General features: G+C 32.7%; 1 protein-coding gene across 1 annotated transcript in view; it reads right to left on the bottom strand.

Annotated features, from left to right (window-relative positions):
• EPHA3 (EPH receptor A3) overlaps positions 1–25,130 on the bottom strand; it is a 350,090-nt gene extending 324,960 nt beyond the window's left edge. The window contains 1 exon segment of the mRNA XM_049785721.1: positions 24,942–25,130. Coding sequence (XP_049641678.1) covers positions 24,942–25,029 — 88 coding nt within the window. The 5' untranslated portion in view covers positions 25,030–25,130.
• Between the last annotated feature and the right edge of the window lie 224 nt (positions 25,131–25,354).

Here is a 25,354-nt window from a genome sequence, read left to right as displayed (position 1 = left end):
ACAGAGGAGGTTAACTGTATTCAAAATAAAGAATATGCTTATATTTGAGATAATACAAGTTTCCAGGACACCAATAAGAAACTTTACAGATTATAGCAACTGGAATATATTGTTTGAACAGGATGGAGAACCTATGGGTATACAAATGGTATCAGTGACTTTAACAGATTATAATATTGCCATGGAAGCCCTTTCTTTCCCTTTGAGCTATTAGTATTAATCTATGCAGCTGTTAAATATCAAAAAATAAGTACCCATGACATGTACATGGGCACTCTGATATACAGTTTTTATAAAATAACTATTATAATGAAAATGATTTCCTTTAAAACTATTCAAGTAAATTGGGGTGCAGCGACAGTGCAGTAATAAGGCATTTGCCTTGCATGCAGCCGATCTAGTATGAACCACGGAGTCACCCAGAGTTCCTTATGGTCCCTCAAGCCAGGAGCAATTTCTGAACACATAGACAAGAGTAACCCCTGAATGTCACTGGGTGTGGCCCAAAAAGCAAACAAACAAAAACAAATTATTCAAGTAAGTCAAAGAAACAAATTATTCAAGTAAGTTAAAGAAACAGGGACACTGGGCCCGGAGAGATAGCACAGTGGTGTTTGCCTTGCAAGCATCTGATCCAGGACCTAAGGTGGTTGGTTCGAATCCCAGTGTCCCATATGGTCCCCCGTGCCTGCCAGGAGCTATTTTTTTTTTTTTTTTTTTTTTGGTTTTTGGGCCACACCCGGTAACGCTCAGGGGTTACTCCTGGCTATGTACTCAGAAGTTGCTCCTGGCTTGGGGGACCATATGGGACACCGGGGGATCGAACTGTGGTCCGTCCAAGGCTAGCGCAGGCAAGGTAGGCACCTTACCTTTAGCGCCACGGCCCGGCCCCCCAGGAGCTATTTCTGAGAAGACAGCCAGGAGTAACCCCTGAGCACCGCCGGGTGTGGCCCAAAAACCAAAAAAAAAAAAAAAAAAAAAAAAAAAAAAAAAGAAACAGGGACAGTGAAACAATTTCTATGAGCTAAAACAAAATATTGATGTCAATTTTCAGACAGAGACACCACAAAAAAGAAAACTATCAATCAAAATTCATGATGCATAAGATGAATAAGATGTGAAGATCACAACAAAGTAAAATCTAGCCAAATCCAAAAATACACCAAAAGGTCATATAGCAAATAGGATTTATTCTGAAAATACAATGATTACTCAATATTTTCAAATCAATCAATTCAATACACTATATTAATACATAGGGGTAAAAGGGCACATGATCATATCAGCACATGCAGAAAAAGTATTTGGCATAATCCAATACACATTCATGATAGGTTATCAATGTAATTCTTATAGAGGAAACTTTCATCAATATAGGTATAGTAATTTATCACAAGAGGCAATCATAATCAGCACTTACTAATAAGTGAAAAACAAAAAGCCTTTTTCTAAGTACAGACATGGACAGCATTGACTATTCTTATCACTATTATTCAATATAGCATTTCATTGATATATTAAGAGTTATTGCAAGCATCCACATTTTCAAATAAATAAAATTCATTATTTAGAAGATGATATTAAACTTAGAAAAATTGAAAAAAATTATAAAAATCCTAGAATAATATAATTTTATAGCAAATTGTAAAGATCTGAAAAAGAACAAATTTTTTGTTGTTTATTGGGGCCACATTTATATACTCAGGGATTACTACTGGCTATTTGCTCAGAACTCCTGGCATGGGGTACAAAGTACTATGGTACGTCCTAGGCAAACATTTGCAAGGCAGATGCCTTACCTCTAGCACCACTGCTTCGGCCCCAAAGAGAGCAAATTTTTAAAAATAATATGCATAATTGCATCTCAAAATCCATAAATCCGGGGCCAAAGATATAGTACAGTGTTAGGTCATTTGCCTTGCACACAGCTGACCCAAGACGAACCTGGGTTTGATCACCAGTATCCTATATGGTCTACCAAGCCAGGAATGCTTTCACTCTGAGCACATAGCCAGGAGTAACCCCTGAGCTCACACAAAACAACAACAACAACAACAACAACAAAACACCACAAATCTGGGAATCATATTTATAAAAAGGTGAAAGACATAGAAAGTAAACTATAAATTACTACTAAGAGTATTTAAGGACAAGAGGAAATGATTACTAATATCCCAGCATTATTTAAAAATATAGACCAAATGATCTTCAAACTTTTATAGAGTAATTAAACTCTTCAAATAACCAAGATATTCTAGGATAAAAGAAAATGGGAATCTTATCTTTCCACAATTTAAAATTATATATAAAGTTATACTAATAAAGATATTTTAACACAGTAATAAAAACAGTGTCCGATGAATGAGACAATGTATAAACTAAAGACAAATTCCCAGTTATATAGTTAATCTTCATTAAAGACACAAAGTGTATGAAGTGAAGCATGGATAAAACTCCTATTCAATAAAAGTTGGTTGTAAAATTGATCAGTCATATGTAAAAATCATAAATGTAGACTTTTCTTGAACCATGAAAAAAGTTAATGCAAATTGGATTAAAGACACTTGTACCTCTGCATCAGACCTGATTTCATAAATTATATTGAGAGCAGTATCAAGATAGCGATTCTAGAAGTATCATCAATGATGATACTAGCCAAGCAAGTGGAAACAAATATAAACAAATGGGATACATAGAATTACAAAATTTTTATACTGCATGAAACAATAACTAGTACAAAAAGACATTGCCCAGACTGAGAGAAAATTTTCATCTTCCACACAATGGATAAAGGATTTCATCCAATTTATATAAAACACTTGTAAAATTTAACAAGAAAAAAAATGATCTTATAAAATATGTGGAAGAAGATAAATAGAAATTGTGGTAAGGAATATATACAGATGAACAATAAAAATATAAAAAAATTACTGCAGTACTTATCAAAATAAATGTAAATCAAAATATTGAGTTCAAGAGACTGATATAGATGAACAAAAGTTACAAAACAACCAGTGTTGGCATGGGTATGAAGAAAGAGCAACCCTCATTCACTGCTGGTATTTCAATTACTTCAATCATTTTGGAAAATTGTAAGAATAGTTCTCATAAAATCTAAAACTTGAGCTTCCATCTGACCCAGAAATACCTCATTTTAGCATCTACCAAACACATTTATATTCATGTAATCATTGGAGCCCTATTCACAAGAGATAAATAGCTAGATAAAGAAATAACAATTGCAGACACACAAATATACACATACAATGAGACTATACATGGTATATAGAACAAACAAATCATACAATCCTTCCACTAAACATGTGGGCCTGGAAAGTATCATAGTGAGTAAAGTTAGCCAAAAAGAAAAGGAGATAAACAGAACAATCTTTATCATATGCTAATATGTGAATATAAAGAAACATGCTAACAGTGTAACAAATGATCAAAGGCAACAAAACCTAAGAAGTTGTGTGAGCTTATTGTGCTAGGGTGAAGAAATATGAAGGTATGATTGCACAGTGGTGGAGGTATATTGAGAATATAGTTGAGAGAAGTAGACACTGGATGAGGGCCAGGTACTAGAATATTATAGGTATGAAACACTGAACATTAATAAATCATTGAATAAAAAATTATAATAATTTTAAAAATATAAAAATGAATTTGATATGTCAAAGCATAGCACACTAAATCAAAGTTAATAAAATATCAACATAAATGTAAAAGCAGAAAGGTTCTTCACAATAAAATAAACCAAAATAAAAGTTTCAAAAATTATTGATGAATATTCTAGATAATGAAAATTCAATGAATAAACTAAAACTTCTATGGAAAACATAACAATCAAGCTCAATATGACAAGAGGGTAAAATAAGAAAGTACTTTTCGTTAAGGACTGAAATAAAAGAAATTCAGAAAAAGTGAATAAACACTTTGGGAATGATAATAATTAACTCAAATAGGAAAGTCAGATAATAGGTTTACCAGGAAGTAAAAAGAAAACAAAATAACTATCAAAGTAAATAATACCTGAATCCTACAAAATCCTTCAGGAAAAGAAATACTAAGATATGCAGAATGCTGAACAAACACTCACATTTCTAAATACAAGACATATTGCATGCCTTGTTACAATATAATATTTTAAAAGTATTAAAATGTAAAACACATTTAGATTACCTAAGCGAAAACTATGCTAAATACAAAGGTATATAGTCAGACTATCATCATTATTCTCCATTAGAAACTCTATAGGCTTAGAGAAAATGTGTAACATTTCCACAATAAAAACTTCTAATCAAAAATACTTTATCCTGCAAAGTTACCTTACAAATATGATAGAAAGGGTTAAAGACAATAATAAAGCGTCTGCTTTTCATGGAGAGATAACTTAAATACCAAACACTTACCATCATGTATGATGCTAAAACATGCCTATGTCTCTCTTATGATCCTTGTAATCACATAAAAATTTGTAATCTCTTGGATGTAGCAAGCAAGTACAATTGAGGCACTATAAAATGTCTGAAAATTTGTTAAGCCACAACAAATGTGCAGCAACCCATAAGTAAAACCATGTTTACAACAGCAACAATAAAAGTTACGTAAAGGGAACAAACAATACAATTTAAATATGATAATAAGATTTATTATATGATAATAATAATAAGATTTTCCCAATAAGAACATTTTTATGTAACATATCACTTACACTACAAGAAATATTGAAAAGTATACTTGTAAAAAGAAATGCAAAACTATGTTTACTGATAAGTAGATACATAGGCTCTGAAATGTAGTAATAAATTGGGCAAATAGCAAAATCATCAAGGGAGAAGATAAATGACATATTAAAAGACATAATTTGTTTAATCTAAAAAATTAGTTAATATGAAACCCCATATATCAATAATAACTGTGAATGTGAGTCACCAATTGAAAGTCACCAATATGAAGATACAGAGTAGCTGCATCAAGTAAAATGGAGTTGTCTACATTATTGATAAAAGAAATGCATATAGGTTATATAAATATATATATATAGAGAGAGAGTGAGAGATGGATAGATGATAGATAGATAGATAGATATATAGATAGATAGATAGATAGTTAGATAGATAGATAGATAGATAGATAGATAGATAGATAAATAGATAAGTAGGTAGGTAGGTAGGTAGACAGATACACAGGCAGTAAAAGACTGAAATGAACTATTTTTTTTTAGAGTAAAACACATATTGTCTGGCAATCTTCTATTTTCTAAGATGCAAGATGCTTGCCAGAACTATTTTTTTATTGAGTACAGAGACCATCCCCCAGTGGAAGAGTATGAACAGATTAAAGGCAAGTAGCTTAGGCTATCCTGAGCCCTCAGCCCCAAGTTTACATATAAGACAATTTTTGTTTTGGGTGAAATCAAGTTGTAAACAGATACAAAGAAACCAGGGATGATCTTTGTTTTGGGTAAAGCAAAGTATAATCTAACAGGTGCAGAAGCATCTAAGGCCAGGTTCATGAACTATTTATTTTTTATTAAATTTTTGTTTGTGTTTTGACCCACATCTGGCTGTAGTCAGGACTTACTCTTGTTTCTATGTTTAGATATCAATCCTGATGGGATTCAGTGGACCCTATGTAGTGCCAGGAATTTAACTTACGTTTGCTGCATGCTGTACTATTTTTACAGTCCTGAAGTGAGCAATTTAAAGCCAATTAAAAATAATGAAGAACAATACAAAACTAGATTAAAAAAAATCAGTGGTATATAGACAAAATAGAATACTATTCAGTCATTAAAAAAGTTGAAGCTGGGCCCGGAGAGATAGCACAGCGGCGTTTGCCTTGCAAGCAGCCGATCCAGGACCAAAGGTGGTTGGTTCGAATCCCGGTGTCCTATATGGTTCCCCGTGCCTGCCAGGAGCTATTTCTGAGCAGACAGCCAGGAGTAACCCTGAGCACCGCCGGGTGTGGCCCCAAAACAAAAAACAAACAAACAAACAAACAAAAAATTTTGAAGCCTTGTGGCTGAGTGATAATACAGCAACTAGGATGCATGTGTTAGAGCCAAGAGTTCACCCTGTGTATAGCCAGGAGTGGCCTCAAAACACACAAAAGCAAATACAAAGTTAGTCTTTTAAAAGTTCTATTGGGTAGAACTTATGGAGTGTATACTAAGTAAAATAAATTAAGATGTAAACACAAATTACAAGATGTTCTCATTTATTTAGAGACAAACCAAAACACTTGACCTGGAAAAACTCAACAAAAGTAATTTAATAAGGGGCCGAAGAGATAGCATGATGGTAAGGTGTTTGCCTTGCTTACTGAAGGATCGTGGTCCCCTGAGCCTGCCAGGAGCGATTTCTGAGCATAGAGACAGGAGTAACCCTTGAGCGCTGCCGGGTGTGACCCAAAATCAAAAAAACAAAACAAAACAAAACAATAAACCAGTAACTTAATAAAATAGTGATAATAAAATGGAAGTGGATGGGTGAAGGGAATGTATAAAGATATTAATTAAGACAGTCTGGTGGCACTGGATCTCTGCTGATTGGTTTGATAAGACAGTTAAAGTTGCTAAATAAAAATCAATACAGATTTAGAGGTCAAAATTATTAATGAATGTAAATCAACAATTATGAATAAAATGTTTTAACAGAAATTTTAGGAGAAATCTATGAAAAATGTGTTGTTTTGTTTTGTTTGGGAGTCATGTAGTGGCTCCATTGCTTTAGTGATCCAACCCTAAAAAGGGACTGAGGCAGTAATGCCACAATGATTTAAAAAACAAGACAGGGGGTCGGAGAGATAGCATGGAGGTAAGGCATTTGCCTTTCATGCAGGAGGCCATCGGTTCGAATCCCGGCGCCCCATATGGTCCCCCGTGCCTGCCAGGAGCAATTTCTGAGCCTGGAGCCAGGAATAACCCCTGAGCACTGCCGGGTGTGACCCAAAAACCACAAAAAAAAAACAAAAAAACAAAAAACAAGACAGACATAAGGGATAAGAGCATGGGGTCAGGGACTTCCAGCCTTTAGGACTGAGATTCACCGACTGTCCTCCCTGTATGATTTTTATTGACCAAACTCAATCAACTTGGGGGGATCAGCATAGTTAACAGACAAATGTACTGATCTAATACTTATCATGCCTGTGTGGTTTTCTAATCAAGAATACATAGGTCTTTACATCTCAAAAAGAGATGGGTGAAAGAAAAAGGAAGCTAGGCAAATGTCTCTGATTTGGAGTAAGTAGGGTGTGTGCTCTATGTGTTTAGCTACAGAGCCACTCCTGAAAATACACAGGGCTTACTCTTGTCTCTGCTTTCAGAAATCACTCCTTACACATTTCAGTTGACTTTATTTAGTGATGGGGGATCAAGTCCAGGTGAAATGCATGTAATGCAATGACCCTACCTACTGCACAAGCATTCTGTTCTAATTAGTCCTAATTAGAAGTAATTAAACTTACAGAAAACAAAATAATATTGAACATTATAATTATCTTTGAACAATTATATCCTAGGATATCAATTTGGGAATTAATACTATGAATTATTATATTCAACTTATTATTCAAAACAATTTTATGTTATATAATGATACAAATAATATTTCAGATTCTTTAATGTTAAAAATTAAAATTATAAGAATACATTATCATCATCTAAGCATATTATCAACTTTCATTTTGAATAAAGATGCACCTTAGTTAACTGTTTCATTAGATCAGTCATCTGTTGACTTTTTTGAGTTATAATACATATATTCTACATAGGAAATTTGGAATGTTAGAATTAAAAAGTCATTAAATTATATTTTCTTTGAGTATTTAAATATGCAAATGCATTTTTGCAAGAACTGAATGTATGCTGCATGTTTATTATGTGTTATCTCTTATGCTAAATTGAGGGATTTGTTGAATTTCAATATTTATAACAAAAGAAAATTAGTTTTATGGAAAAAACTCATGAATGATATCTTTATCTAGTAGATTATGCTTTGGAATATAGGTACTTGCTTCAAGCACAGAATATGATTAAGCTTTCTTTGATAATGATGATGGGAAAAGTAAAAACATTATATCACATTTAGTTTCTAGTTGAAGAGACATAGTTAAACCAAAAAGAGAAGTCATTTTGGAAATTAGAATAAATATGAAAGATTAATTCAACATATTATATTTAGTCATAAATTGAATTTGTGTTATCCAGTTAGCAAAAACACAATTATCACCACTACTGATTCTGTTGTCTTTAAGCATAAGTATATGATTATTTCTGGCTTGATTATCTTATACTATACTGTGATTACCAAATATAAATATATTAAAAGCTATGTGCTTATAGGTAATATAAGCATTTTGTTTTGGGTAAAACTAATACATCATTGACTTGCTATTTTGGTTTTCAAATTATATTTACCAACCTCAGTATATGACTTACAAAAAAATAATTGTGACATCAAGTCATTTTTCAGGGGTGTAGAACTCCCAAGTAGCTCTCACAAAGTTCAAGTTTCAATCCTTGAGACCCTCAATCTGACTGCACTTGCCTCAATGTTCAGAGACTAGAACCAACATTGTGCTGCTACTTGAACTAAGTAATGTTGGGAGTCCCCAGGGCCTCATATGTTGGCGTATGGGCCTAATTAAGACTCTACTTAGCAATCCCCAGATTCCCTGAGTCTCAGAGATAAAACTCAAGCCTCTTGCAAGGCATGTGTTCCAGCCCTTTTTTAGCTCTTTTCCTGCCCCCTCAAAATCTTTTTAAAAACAGTTGTTTTGTCCAAAATTTTATTTATAGTTTATATGGGCAATATGGTAGGTGAATAAACAACAAAATCTGAGAAGTCTAGCCATTTTAAAATGAAGATGGATTAACCATGACTTGTCTACATATAATCAAGTAAAAACGGTTGAGAAGTAGTAGAAGCTACTGAAATATGAAAATAAACCTGTTGTGAATTATTTCTCAGATTATATCAATGAAATCTAGCTTGGAAATTCATCTTGAAGAGAATACAAGGTTTGGGATAGGCTGTTAATACTTGGTTACTTACAAGAATCTTAATCACTGATGCTTTTTTCTGCCAAATGAAAATTGTAAATTGATTTTTACCCTGAGAACCAATAATTTTCTTATCACAAGTTCTGCTGTTCAAATGTCAAAATGGAGGATAGTCAGACATTAGGTGGTATAAAAATTATAATATTAGTATAATTTGAATGATAAGTTATAACATGAACTTTTTATAACTTCTTATAAGATGAACATTTACTTTAATAGATGAGAAAATAATTTCACATTATAATTTTAATAAAAAGAAAACTTTTTCTTAAGGAAAAAAAGTGTATATATAAATTTATTTATATAATGCTACCTTTTGCTAGTTTTTTCTAAAATATAGAATTTTCTAAATTTTTATAATTTGAAAAATAATTTTCTTATGTTGACTTTAATGTCATTTCATAATGTCACCTTTTGAGAGATACTAGCATATACTCTCAAAGTGATTTAAAGTAAAAATATTTTACATGTTAGAATTTATTTGAAATTTCAATTAAAGTTTTTATGGCAATATTGTGTTTTGAATTTACAGAATAAGGTGAATATAGATAGGGCTATACTTTCATTCACAAGTAGTACATTGTCTCCTCTTACTATGTTTTAAAAATGTGTGGATATAGTATGATAATAATGTCATATAGACAATAGAGATAAGGACCAAGAGGTCCAGCTTATGATATGAAGCTTGCCACAACAACTACCATGACTATGAGAGAGAGAGAGAGAGAGAGAGAGAGAGAGAGAGAGAGAGAGAGAGAGAGAGAGAGAGAGAGAGAAGCAGAAATGGCTGTCTCACAGACAGGTGTGGGAAGAATAGAGAACATTGGTGAAGGGTAATATACATTCTATGGCTGAAACTCAACAACCAACATTTCTGTAACCACAATGCTTAAATACATTATTAAAAATTAAAAAAATAAAAATGTGTAAATAAAAAAGAGATTTGTTTTCAGCAACAGCAAGGAAATATAATATTTACCTTCCTTGAATGATATTTCAGGCAGGCTCTAAAGTATTGACCAAGAGAAATGTTGTGTTTGATGAGAAGTAAACGGTTTAATAGAATAAAGAGTTAAGAACAAAGTAATAAACTGGCTCATCTTGGCTATAAGTACTTTTGGAAACAGGAAAATTTCTACTACTACTAAACTTTACTGTCACAGTTTAAATTGTAAATTAAGATACCCTGGCGAAGAACTACAGTGACAATACAATAGGCAGGACACATGCCTTGAATTTATTTAACCAGGTTTGATCACCGCAAAACACTCCAATTTCTGCCTGGAGTGATCTTTGAGTTCAAGCAAAGTGTAAGCACTGAGCAGCACTGTCAATGGCTTCCAAACCAACAGATCCAAAAAAAAAAAAAAAAAAAGAGGCTCTGTCATCTTATTATTCTATCTTCCAATTTAATTCAGAGTTATAGTCAAATGTCTAATTTATGCTTATTTTACTTTGAGAATGTCATTAAGAATGTCTGTTCCAACAATTTATACCAATTTCATTTCACTATATTAAAAATGCATGAAAGGTTTTTTAATAGACCTTATACTTAATACAAAACTTTGAAACAAATACATCAAGTAATAATTTAAAAGCTTTAGATCATAAATTATGGATTTTTGCCATATAGAAAATCATGAACACTTCAATATTTTAAAATATATATCTAAGTTCTTATTTATAGTGGCTAATTGTCCATATGCAAAGATTAAGAATTCAACTAATATTCCTATTTTGTATATTTTGTCTATTATATAATATAAACATGCTGTGCTAATTTTAAATTTAAATGTCAGTTTCTCACTGAAGTGGTATATTTCTATTTTTCAATATACTCTGCAGTGATTCTACACGTATTTTATAAAATCAAGTTGTAGAAAATTATCAATGATCATTTAAGTACACGTTTAATGGCAAGATAAATTTACTCTCCAATAGTTATATTTTGTTATGATTTTTATGAAACCTTGAGTTATAATATGACTTTATAATCACTTATAAAAGCTGTAGAACCAATATAAAAGAAAATAAACTCATACTTTATACATCTTGTTTTTAGTAAAGAATATTGATATTTTTCTTAGTGTTCACAGCATTGATATTAATTGTCCCACAGGCATTTCTTGTATTGGTCATTTTGTAATTTTTGTTATGACTAAAAGATAAGTTTTTCTCTAGGTTATAAACAAGAAGTATCTTTAAAATTTGTTTCTGGCTGATACTTACATGTCACCAATAAAAGAAAAAGATAAAGGAGGAAATAAACTTTATTCAGAGTGGTGTACTTCTTTCTGTACTACCTTGGTCAATTATACAGTTGAATCAAGACATTAAAATATATTAAAGAACTCCTCTAAACTTGTGTTTTTATTTATTCTTTACATATCAGTTTATGCTATAAGGAAGAAATTTCAGGAAATCAAAATATTGTTGATTATTTTTATATTACAAAATAGCTTATCTACTAAGATTTTTTTATTTAGTTTTATAGAACTAATAGACTCTGTTCTATTTAGTTATATCTCAACATAATTAAAATCATTTTGAGGTGCTAAAGGAGGTGCTAAACTTTGAATATCACAGAGGTACAGCATGTCATTAAGCTATATACATTCCATTTCCCAATATGTTTTTAATATATACATTTCTAAGAGATTAAGCATTATAAAACCTTGTTTAAAATATAAATGAACCCAATTTCAATCAGTTAGTCTTGTGCTACTTGACTTTCCTAAAAGTGATGACACGTTTTATATATTTGTGAGAAATTATGGTAATTTGTTACTGTCACAATTCTGTCGTACATATTTATTTTCATAAAAAAGTCACCTTTCGGGCCCGGAGAGATAGCACAGTGGTGTTTGCCTTGCAAGCAGCTGATCCAGAACCTAAGGTGGTTGGTTCGAATCCCGGTGTCCCATATGGTCCCCATGCCTGCCAGGAGCTACTTCTGAGCAGACAGCCAGGAGTAACTCCTGAGCAATGCCGGGTGTGGCCCAAAAACCAAAAAAAAAAAAGAAAAAGTGACCTTTCTATCTTATTTATATAATGCAAAAAAATTTCAGAAAGATGTGGTAAAACTAATTAACTTATCATTAGTAACTTTTCCTCCTGGGCATACATTTGTATTTACTTCTCTAGATATCCTAAATATAGAAGATATTCTAAGAAGCTGAACCAATGCAATTTTGACAATCATAGGGAGAACTCCCTGAAACCGAAACATGTAGTTTCACAATTACATGTTAGTGCTTTTTTACACCTATAGCAATTCAAGGAAATAATAAAAATATGTATTAAAATTCTACTTGATAATTGGATACTTCGTTATATTTTAAACCATCTGTTGTTTTTTGTTTTTTGTTTTTTTTTTTTTTTTTGTGGTTTTTGGGTCACACCCGGCAGTGCTCAGGGGTTACTCCTGGCTCCATGCTCAGAAATTGCTCCTGGCAGGCACGGGGGACCATATGGGACGCTGGGATTCGAACCGATGATCTCTTGCATGAAAGGCAAACGCCTTACCTCCATGCTATCTCTCCAGCCCCTGTTGTTTTTAAATTATTTTTAAACTTTATTGATTGATAGGTTGGTTTTAGGCTACACCAAGCAGTGCTCAAGGGTTACTCCTCACTTTGCACTCAGAAATTGCCCCTGGCAGACTGTGGGATCATATGGGATGCTGGGAATCTAACCGAGTCCCTACTGCTGTGCTATTTCTCCAGCCCCTATTTTTAAATTATTAAGCCAATTCAGAGATATCTAAATTACACTCCTATAAATATTTTCATGAAGAAACAACTCTAAAATATTAAGACTATGTGTTATTCAAAATAAAATAATATTTTACATAATTGAGAGAATATACTTTACTGTCACTGATAATTTAGAACATTAGCAAACTCAGCTTTAATAACAGTTTCTAGATGAACAAGGTTCTGTTTCCTGTGCAATGTCAATCAATATCATCACTCAGTTAGACAGTGAAGTGTTTTTCCAAATGTAGACCTTACCAAAATACAGTAATAATTATGTAAACTGTCGACTTTATCAACACATTCTTGTCTTTTAAAGTGTTCTGATGTTTTTATTTTGGAAGGAAGAAATTTAAAAATTAAGATATATTGTTCAATATGAAATTACATGACTATTCACTTAAAAGTAGTACTCAAACTTTGTCAAATATATTTAATTTTACACCAAAGTTAGACTGGTTCCCATATTAGTTACATGCTAATATAAAATCTTTATTATCAACACTATAAATACTAAACAATATCACTGTACATCAGAGTTTGATGACCATGAAAAGGATACAATTAAATTATCTCATAGAAGAATTTACTACATATCTTTTCAGAAATACAAAGCATGCTTTCCAGAAATAAATATAGTAATGGAATAGTTTTAATTTACAGTGACTTACATACTTATTCACTAAAAACCTTACTGGATGAATCAATAGCTCAGTGGGTCTGGCTTTTGCCTTACATGCAGCAGAACTGGGTTTGATCCATTTAGGCTAAGACATGGTCCCACCCAGAAGTGAGTCAAGAGTGGTCCCTGATGACAAAGTGAGGAGTAAGCCCTGACCACAAGCTAAATGTGGCCCAAAAGCCAAATACTAAAATACAAAACAGAACCCCAGAAAGAATCTGATGAAATTTTCTTTGAGTTCTCAACTATTCCATTTATAATACAATCTTCAAGGCAAAGGGCATACTGTTCCCCCTAACTCCACCTTATAACCAATTCTTAGATATGATTTATTATACTAAGATAAATAAAAAGGCAAATTATTCTAAAATCAAATAAATTATATCCTATTGCTATTTTTCTTAAACACTTTAATAAAATGTTAAATTTAAGGTTTCATTATTAGAGTTAGGGTAGCAAACCTACTATCAACACAATCATATATATAACAAAATATTTCTACTTTCTAAAGGATCATTTTTAGAAATGAAGTTTAGACAAATATTAATAATTTTATAAATGCCTAGTTTTGTTGTTTAATTGTCTCTAGATTGTTTAAGACAATAAAATAGTAATTTGCTGATTTACAGATAAAATTTTTATGTAATATATACAAATATTTATGGAAAATAACTGCATCTGAAAAAATAGAAAAACTATCATCATAAGGATAAATTAATGTATCTTGTTCAAAGAGAAAAGATATGTGACTAAATGTTTTTTAATAAAGCACTATCAAATTAGTTCTCAAATATAAAAATTATAACTTTGTGAGTTAATCTTTTTTAATATTTATGTTGATGATTGTTAACTTACCTGTCGCAAACCAGGTAAAGAAATTAAGCAGAGAAAAAATATGTTCCTTTTTGTTTTAATTCCTTAAGACATTATCAGTAGTTGGCAAGAGTTACATTTGATAGACCTGGCCTACTTGAAAAGAATATCAGCCTATTATAATTTTTTGGGTTTTTTTTATTTGTTTTTTTGGGCCACACCCATTTAATGCACAAGGGTTACTCCTGGCTAAGTGCTCAGAAATTGCCCCTGGCTTTGGGGGACATTATGGGACACCAGGGGATCGAACCATGGTCTTTCCTTGGCTAGCACTCGCAAGGCAGATACCTCTAGCGCCACCTCACCGGCCCCAGCCTATTATAATTTTAATATTTAGATTTTATGTAGCATATTCTTTTAACTCTATTAGAAAGCAAAATCTTTGGTAGGATTTTGGCATATTAAAAGAAAAAAATCTTTATTTGAAATATCTCTAGCTTGATACCATCTCTAAGTATTATTTAAGATCAGGAGTCCAGTGGGAAAAATTGACAAGATTAAAAAATAAAAACTAGGGGCCGGAGAGATAGCATGGAGGGTAAGGCATTTGCCTTTCATGCAGAAGGTCATCGGTTCGAATCCCGGCGTCCCATATGGTCCCCCTAGCCGGCCAGGAGCGATTTCTGAGCATGAAGCCAGGAGTAACCCCTGACTGCTGCTGGGTGTGACCCAAAAACCAAAAAAAAAAAAAAAAAAAAAAAAAAAAAAAAAGAAAAGAAAAACTAAAAATAACATTTATTTCTCATGGACAACCTTTATTTCAGCAAAATACAAGTCTCTACTATCCTTATTTCAAAATATATTTACCCATAAATTCTTCCCTACAGTGTGGGAGTCATTCCTAACTACTTTCATAAGCAGATAATACTATTGTATCACACATGTTGACTCATGCAGACACACAGACATAGAGGCACACACAATACTACAAATTTGACTTTTCCTAAAACTAATATTCTGCTTACTCAGAGGAATAATCCATGCAGGAGCTACCCTGCCTAAGTTCTCAGTTTGAAGACTGTTAGTAAATCAAATAAAAATTCGACTGAAACCTATACTTTACTGTTGAATCAATTTAGTAAACATTAAACTAGTTTGGAAAATTAAAAAAATGTTATTTACTAAGAAATTACATCTTCCTTAGTTATCTGAAATACATATAAATGACAGCATTTTTATATTGATTGTAAACCAATTTTATTATGTTTTTATCAAGATGACATTGGAGGAAAGAGGAGGAAGGAGATATTCTTTGCAGGAGCTTTAAAGTTAATTCATGTACCATTCTTTTTTTTTTTTTTTTTTTTTTTTTTTTTTTTTTTTTTTTTTTTTTTTTTTTTTTTTTTTGTTTTGTTTTTTGTTTTTTGGGCCACACCCGGTAACGCTCAGGGGTTACTCCTGGCTATGCGCTCAGAAGTCGCTCCTGGCTTGGGGGACCATATGGGACGCCGGGGGATCGAACCGAGGTCCGTCTCCTAGGCTAGCGCAGGTAAGGCAGGCACCTTTACCTCCAGCGCCACCGCCCGGCCCCTCATGTACCATTCTTAACTACCATTTTAACATAGGAAAGATGATAAATTAACATCTCCTTAAAGACTATATTGAAATGTCAAGATGAAAACATTTAACTATTGATTAAATAGAATTATCAGTAATAAAATTAACCATCACTTCCTCTTGAGTCAGTACCTTTTTGAGATAGTGTAATGTAATCAGTCAAGGTTGTTCTGTTTTATTTTGGAATCTTAAAACAATAGTCAACTGTCTAAAAACTTTAAAATGAATATTATAAATTATTGATTCAAGAATTGCACAAATCCAAACAGGACTAAAAATTAAGTAGAAAGTAAAGTGGCTGTTGACAGATTCCTCAGATACAAGAATAAGAGAAGAAAAAGTTTTTTGCTAAGCCTTTACTTTAATTCACACAACAGTATGCCAATTGAGAGATAGACTATTTCATTGAAACATAAAAGATAACAAATTAGAGAACTTTTCTTTTTGCGTGTTAAAGTGAAGAAAGCAAAATACTAAAGGCAGCTTTCTGATTTGGAGGCCTGATGTCATCAATATGCTATTTTTGCTCTTTGCCAGGTTAACAGAATTTATTGCAGCAATTAATGCAAAACATATGTGCTGAAATACCCATATGAAAAGTATAATTGCTCCAATTTAATTTGCTACCTTGCAAAACTGTTTTAGCTACCTTTTTTGAAAGCCTTTATTTAAATAAAGGATGTGTTTTTTTTATATAAAAGTGAAGATAAATCATTGACATGTATTTCTCACCTTAATGTAAACTGTATACAACTTTTTAGAAGTGACAATATTTTCCAGGAAGAATAACATCTACTTTTACAATGTAATAGGTTCTCCCATTTGTAATTCAAATACTTTATTCACATTTCATTCTCATTTTAGAAAATCTTAAAATTCATGTTCAAGTTTTATTGATAATTGCCTCACAATGTATATGTAGTTGTTAACATATTTTTCTTACAAAAATGTATTAGAGTATCAGAGAAGGGAGACAAGTTAAAAGGTGTGAAAAAAGGCACTGCAGGCATTCTCACCTATTCTTCTGTCCACATCAAATTTTAAATAGTTTTCTTAGAGGGTTTTCCCTTATGTAGATAATCATAACTTATGTTCCTGAACACTTTGAAGTTTCAAAGTATTCTTTGAAGTACTTTTTGGAAACTACGTACTTGGGAAGTAAAATTTATTGCTCTGCATTTTTAAGTTATTTTGGCCAAGTTATTTTTGCCAAAAGACGGACTAACGTTGCAAAATGAGAATTCCTCTGAAGTAGGAACACACCTACCTCATTCATAAAAATTTGTGAACAGAAGAAACTAAATAAGAGATGTAAAATAGATAATAATAAGGACAAGAAGATGTGCCATATTTACCGCTTTATTATGATTAATTTTCCAGTTTACTTAGATGTAACATAAAATTCTATCTTAGAAAAATGTTAATGATTAAATCTGGATTCCAGTAACAAGTGAAGGATAATGTCACAGAGAATCTTTCTAACCAACAAAAGCCTGTCAGTTTCCTCAATGTAAGACACTGAGGTTACCTTTAGTCTTATAATTCTCTGAATTCAGTCTGTTTAAAAAAATTTTAAAATAAAACACTGAAACGCAAAGTAATTAGCAACTTCCAACTGTTAACCTACCTTAATAAACCCAACTCTCAGAAAACTTCTGTAACCCATTCATTCTATAGTTGTCCCACTCCAATCAAAAGAGGTAAAACAATCCTTTTTTTTAATAGAAAACGGTGCCTATTACTCTGGGGCAGAAGAATTTCTGTTGTGCACAGGGCAGAGTTTTGGAGCCCTGTACCTTGAATCAGTGAAGGCTTAACAGGTGGCTTTGTTAAGTGGCCTTAAAGAAAACTGAAGCAGATGTCTCTTTTCTCTCAAGAGTTAGAAAGACTCAAGAAAAGGGAACTCGAAAGAATAAAAAATAAAGTAAACTTATAATACACTAGAACTCAAAATCAAGGGACATTTTTGCAGTTTCTCCACCAGTGCGCCTAGCCCCAAACTGCAGACACTCTTGGGTCATGCGTCCTTGGTGTAAATGCATCCTGGTTATGCTCCCTGAAGATGCTAAGCTAAAAAGGTGGCATTGGCAGAGAGGGGCGCCAAGGAGATGCTGGATCTGAGTCTTACGCATTCTCTGGGCAGGATCCTAAACCCACCCTGGCAATCCAGGTTGCCCTCAGGACGCCGCGTCACCAAGCGCCAGCAGCTAGTTGGCTGCAGGCAGAGGGCGCACGTTTGCTTCTTGCTGATGCAGAATCTCATCCGGAAGCTGATACCCCAAGAAACTTGGCTCCCCACGACTCTCCTCTTGCAGCCTCCCCCCGGGCTGACAGCATCTAGCACCGATCGATCGCCGGTGGAAACCCGCAGTAGCGGAGTCTGGCCGAGCTCCCGCCCTGAGTTCAGACCCCTGAAACTGTTATCTCCTAGTGCTGTGTGATGGGAGAAAATAGGGATGTCTTCTTCCAGCTTCTGGAGCGCTGAAATTGGGGGCTGGTGGGGGAAGGGGTGCGGACCTGGAGATGTTAGCTGCTGCTGCTAATTTTTTTTCTTTGGGGGGGGGGAGGTCTGATCTCATCTTTATTTCGATGTGGGATGAAGTTTCCCCGCGCATCAGTGAATCTGGACCAGAGAGCCGGACAGTTTGTATTGCAAGCGTTCAGGGAGTGGATGGGGACGCTCTTCTGCTCTGGTCCCAGCGTTGTTGCTATCCTTAAATTCCCTCTCCCTACTTAAATGTAGCCTCAAGCACACTTGGGAAATGTCTTGCATATTCACGATTGGGCAGTGTGACACCAGGGGACTGGAGCACCAGGGGACCGTCGTTCTTCTGTGGCCAGCCCCCTTCCAAGCAAGGCTAAAATGATTCACAACCGTTTGTTTGTGCAACGCTGCCACTTGTTTCCCCTTATTCCATTCTGGCCTATTCTTCTGACTTCATCATGTTGGTTTAGATTATGTGGATTTTCACCCTTTTGCTTTGACTGAAACAGCAGGACGTGGTTTAGAAAATGAAGGGAGGGAGTGGTTCGCATACTTAAGGCTTCTAGTTTAATAACATCACTCCAAGTTGGAGGCTTTTACTTGCTGAACTGGTTTTCATTCCATCCACTCTCCACATGCACTCGCCCAGACATCCAGAGGGGGAGGCATTCTTTGGTTTAAAAACTTTTCTTAGATAAAATATTTATTTCTGGGCAGAAAAAAAAATCAAATCTAAAGTTTGTATTTGGAGAGAAGAAATAAACCATTGCAATACTCTCTCTCCCCCACTTTTCTCCCACTTTTATTAGAAATTGAATAAAACTTGATTAGTCAGATGTTTAAAAACTATATATGCTTATATATATATGTATATGTATGGCTAATGGTTCATATATATGAATATTGCCTTGAGAACGTTTGCACTTTTCATCCTTCCAATCTCTAATAATTATTTTCTTACACTTGTAAAGACTTTTTTTTTCTTTTCCAATAGACTACATTTTTTAGAGAAAGTTGAGAGGAGTAAACTAAATTGTGCTGACTTACAGGATTTTCCAGGAGAAAACCTCCTGCCAGCTTCCAAGAACTACCTGATACTAGGCAGCTCACAGACTCAGAAAGTGAAATTAAAAGACTCCACGTGTCCACAAATTCTGAGCTTCATGAGGAGTAACTTCTTAAATTAATGTGTGTTGAGGTATTTTTGCTTTTTGTAAATGTCTCAGTGTTCATTTTATTTCTTAAAACTTTGCTAAAGCATGATATAAGTTTGATTTTTTTTTTTTGAGAAATGCACTTCCTATTCTGGTTTTCAGTATACTTGGATGAATTATATAATGAACATTTCACACCACCAGTCAACTCTTTATTTGAAAAGTCTGTGGAAAGCTACTTGTGCACTTGGTTAAAAAAAATTAAAAAAAAAAAAGGCATTGACCCTCCTGGTGATAAAATCCAGATCTCTGAAAACAGAACAAAAATGGGACACCTGCATCTGTTTTTCTAAACCTTTATCAGATAGGAATTAAAAAAGCAGGTTTTATTAAATATTTCAAAAAAAATACATGTATATTAGAAAATGAACAAAGTTGGAGTTCTTGACAGAAAATGATTTGTAAAACTTATTATTCATCCAAGAAATACATATTTTCCCTTAGATCTAGTATTTATGCCAAACAAAATTATTGGAAAATGAATAAAATCAAAGGTAACCCACATCACAGATTTCGTAGTAAGAAAAGGTCTGTAATAACTTATCGAGTTTTGATGATTTGTGGAAAGTTTTATTAATATTTTCTTGCAGATTTTATGACTTGGAAAATGTAACTCGCAAGAACTGCTCTTACTGTTTCCATTTGCGTTGACGTTAGTAAATCAAATATACTGTGGAAATATGTTTTGCCTTTAAAACCCTTTGCATATGTAACTGATTATTTGATATTTAAAAATTGCAATTTTTTTCAGAAAACTTACAGTTTCAGAGAGAAACTTTAGTGAACATCATAAACAAAGGTATTCTAAGAAACTTTTTAAAGTTCAAGACCCTTAAAGAACAAAGCAGAAATTTAACAGTAAAATATGGATACTAGTACAACAATGATAAGGAATATTATTAAGTCCATTGGCTCCAAATTTAGCTTAACTGACAAAGTAAAGCTACTTGTTTCTAAAAGCAGTGCACAAACAAGAACTGTATTCAATTAATAAATTTTCATATGCAACTTTCTAACTCATTTAGCAATATGAAAAATTTACCTTGATGCTCTGATCGCATATAACAGTTGGTTTAATGTGTTTGGTGAATTTTAAGTGTTTTGCAGTGTAGTCTCCAATTCTTAGTGTTCTATGAGAAAGACAACTATATAAAATGTCACCAGGATAAAACACGTGGCAACGGTATGTTACTTGCAGTTTTCCTTCTACCGTTTCAATGGCTTGAGTTATAAATTCTTGCCTATATTTGATACATGCTTATATTTATAATCATGCCTATATATTCCTATATTTTGAAGAAGTCAAAGATGTTTACAAGTTTAACATAAATAATACAACATATTTTGATATAATGAAGCTGGTATTTATTTATAGAGCTATTATTATTGTCAGCATATTCATTACTTAAAGCAGTTTTCAACTTCTCATTTATGGCAAGGATTTGAATGTTGTGATTCATGAAATATTCAAGTAAGGAGAATGGTGTAGTAAAGTGGATCTCATCTCCACTGTATTATTATTATCACTTTAGGAAAATATAGATTCAGAATGAATTAATTTCATGATAGATTTTGAGAGGTTACATGAAGTTTCTTTCCGGCACAATCAAAATATTATCCTAGCAATTCAGGTTGTCAGTAAAAGCTTAAACAAATTTGCTGATAATCCTGTTAATGACCTAGGTCAAGTGTTAACTGTTGTGGGTTATAAAATAGTGAAATTAAGGTTTCTCCTACCTCCAGGCAAATAGCACAGTTATAACTGATGGAGGGAGGTAGGGGGGAGCTATTAGAAGGGCTATTAAATTACAAAAATGTATAATAAATTCAATTATTTAGTCTAGCAAGATGAAATACTCTTAAAAGCAAATGTAGATCCTCTCTCAAAAATAACACTCTTTAAGAATGATCAGATAGCTTAGTTCTCTATTAATTTTTAAGTGATAAAGTATTTTTACTCAAGGACTAATGTTTACACATGAATAATGACACCAATTCCTAATAATATTTTAAAAGACAATTTAGTATTGAAATATTAGTTTCTCCCATATTAATATAATACTAAAAGTGAATAAATTGCTCATCTGCAAGCTATACTTTTAATATTTAAATGACCATATAGTTTTATCAAATATTTAGAGGACTTGTGTTCAGTGAGATACATTTCATAGAGTTATGTCCAATCCACTTCCATGAAAGTATCTTAAAACAGATAATATGTGTATATAAAATATATGTATATATTAATCTCTTTTGTTTGATAAACTGATTTCTGGTATAAAAGTTCTAAGGGTAAAATTTAATTTATGAACACTTGGAAAATAATGTATATTAATACTGATAAAGAGTTATTCTGTCTCAAACTATTTCAAATGTGTGAGTGTTTAAAGAAAGTATTTTATACAATGTCATAGTAGAGTGAAGCAATAATAGTTGATACTTCACTTTATATTAAGTTTTAACCTATTTTTGTACTCATTTCTTTTTTTCTTATCACCAACCATCAAAGATATATACAGGGAGCAAATATTAAACTTTTCTAATAATACATAGTATGTCAATCCAATTTTGTCATGAAAAGTATTTGATTTCCCATTGGGAGAGTTTCTTTATGTATTGTATAAACGGAAAGACCTGTGAGACTCTTATAATCATTTCTGTGGCTTTTATAAAGTGTCTATTAAAATAGTAAGCCAAGTCTTGATTTATATGATCATCAAAATTTTGAACAAAATATTACAATTGAGAAACAAAGATCACTACATTTTTGGGGTGATTACTAGAAAATTATTTGTAAATGGGTAAATATAAATAGTTTGGATGAAACTTTTTAAACTTAATTTTATGGTTATACAGCACATCCATATTAATATTTGATGAAATATATTAAATATACTGATGAGATTCTCATTTAACTTAATGACTTGCTTTCTATCTCTTTTAGTGTTTTATACTTATACCTTTGATTTCTGAATAAATTCTCATCAATTTATTAATAAATTTCCCAAACTGTTACAAAGGATTTTGAGTATAGCATTTAAATATCAACTAGTATTTTGTATTTAAGTTTTGAAAATGTGAGCTCTAAAACTATATTAATAAGAATAACTTTATTATCATTCCTGTACACACAATCTATACATTTTCAAAAACAAACTAAATATCAACAAAATTAAAGCATCATTCAAAATTTTATTTCAAAGCATTGCTTTATAATGTCACTAGGGAAAAGAGATGCTGCTCTCTAGACAGGCTCTAAAAGAATAACCCAAGAACAATAGAGAAAAACTTTTATTCAAGCTCATAATGAAATGCATTTATGTTATTTTTCCAAATATATTTGCATTCCTATATGAATACTGTTAATGTGTACCTACTTGTTAATAATATTCATCAAATGTCGAAACATTAAAAGTATGAATTAAAACTTTACATTAATTTTTTTATTTCATTTAATTTTAAAATTAAAATGACTGATTTTATGTAAGTGTAAATATTTGTAAAATATATCCCATCTTGCAATTTATTGAAAGGTTACATCTCTTCCTCCTCAAAAACATTCTCAGCTATATCTCTGTGCATTATTTAATAATATTCATTAATTATATGAATAGTGCATAAATTTTTCCATATGGAAAATTAAAATTGATCAAGTAGTGTGGAAATAAAACAATTTAATTATTGTCAATACTTTAATGTTTTCAAAAATAATATTTTAGAAATATTAATTTTAACTTATTGATAGGTTGCTCATTATACAAATGACTATCATTTTTGACAAATGATTAATTATTACTTCCTAATAAATATTTTAATTTGATTAGTGAAGGAATGTCACCTGTACGTAAGATTATTTTCTTCCATTTAATCATTTAGAATCTTCAATACCACCCCATAAGAAGAAAGATCAATTTAATGAAATCTGCCAAATTGATATAGGCAGCCACTGAGGAAAGAGATTAAACTCTTTTATTAGCTGAGAAAGTAGGTCACAAATATGAAAGGTATTTTAAAAAATAATTTATCATTTTTTAAAGTAATTTGTGTTTGGATATTTAAAAAAGTTATATATATATATATATATATATATATATATATATATATATATACCTCTATAAACACACCCGTATTGGTCTGGCAACAAAAGTCATAATAACTGATATCATATATAATGTAAATTTTGCACATCTCAATAGTGCTAAGTTTTTCAATAAATTAGAAATGACTAGTGAAAAATCAAAGTTTTAAGTGATGCTATAAAAATCATTTATATAGCGAAGTTTGTCTACAGATTGTTATGGTATTCACAAATCAATAAGAATAGATAACAAAAGACACACCAGAAAATGCTTATGAATTGACTAAATACACAATCTCATAAACACACAATGGTTCTCAATATTAGGTTTGATGTTTCATTCATTGTAAAGCTATGAATGCCTATTCAGAGGTAAATAAATAACCCCCAAATCAAGGGATTGTCATTTGCTACATTTGCACATTCTGTCTTAATTTGCTATATTATTCCTGCCCAGGAGATTTTTACTATTCACTATTCATTAAATACAGTCTCCTATTTGTAAATAGCTCCTTAAACAAAGAGAATCCAACTTAAGCTTATTGTAATTCCTGCAAATATTGCTTATGTTAATGTGGCATATGCTCCTCATTAGAACCTGTACCGTAGAGCAAACCATCGCCTGGTGGGATCCACATCACTTTTAACATCGCAGTCTCAACCAAAAAACACACACGCACACACATATCTCCACTTCACTAAATCCAAATCCTAATTTCCCTCGGTCCATTCATAAATGCCACGTTCCCAACAGAAACAACCTGCCAATACCTTTTAAAACACACCCAAGAAGGCGTGGGGGAAGTAGTTTGGAATTTTCTTTGCAACTTCTCCTAGTACTACATGATCAAAACAGAAAAGAAAATACTACCAACACGGCTATTACTAACATCTGGAGGTATAAAACTGTAGGATTTTTCTTTCTTTCTGCTTGCAATGGGCCAACCAGCTAATTGTTGCAATTGGTATCAGAGTATGCACATTTTTAGATTCAAGCTAAAAATGATCCAGTTAAGTGAGGAAAATGAAAAATAAAATAAAAGCAAAGCATCTCTTTGAGGTTACTCTCAATGCAAAAGGTTCTAATGCATAAGTATCTTCAGGACTAGCAAAAAAAAAATATATATATATATATATATATCAGCTTAAAAACATGCTCTGAAGTACCTCTGCCCCGGGGGGGGGGGGGGGGGGCCTGAGCTGGGCGCACCCTGGTACCTGACTTACCTTCATTGGAAGGCTGGACATTCAGTTCCCCAAAGCAGTGAAGAAGACAGCAGCTGAGAACGAGGAGGATGGAGAGGTGACAATCCATGTTGCTGGTGCAGAGGGCAGTGAAAGGAGCATATCTCCATGAAGCATGCCACTGATGTGAGGGGGAGCGCTCTGATTGCTGGAGAAGTTACCATGCTCCGCTCTCAGGCTGATGTCAAGTTTGACACTGGAGATAAGGAGGGGTCTGGCTGCCTTTCCCCGAACCTCTCTCTCGGGGACGTTCCCGGGTCCTAGTGCCGTCGGAAGTGGCGCTGATGAACCTGATGGAAGGTGGCGGGTTCCCAGACATTCATGAAAACCCCGAGTGGGAGCTGGATGGACGGGTGGAGGATGAGGGTACGGGGTGTCGCCAGCGGAACAGGAAA

The sequence above is a fragment of the Suncus etruscus genome, chromosome 13 (genome assembly GCF_024139225.1).
Source record: "Suncus etruscus isolate mSunEtr1 chromosome 13, mSunEtr1.pri.cur, whole genome shotgun sequence".
Lineage (NCBI taxonomy): Eukaryota > Metazoa > Chordata > Mammalia > Eulipotyphla > Soricidae > Suncus > Suncus etruscus.
This window is presented reverse-complemented; position numbering and strand designations above follow the sequence as displayed.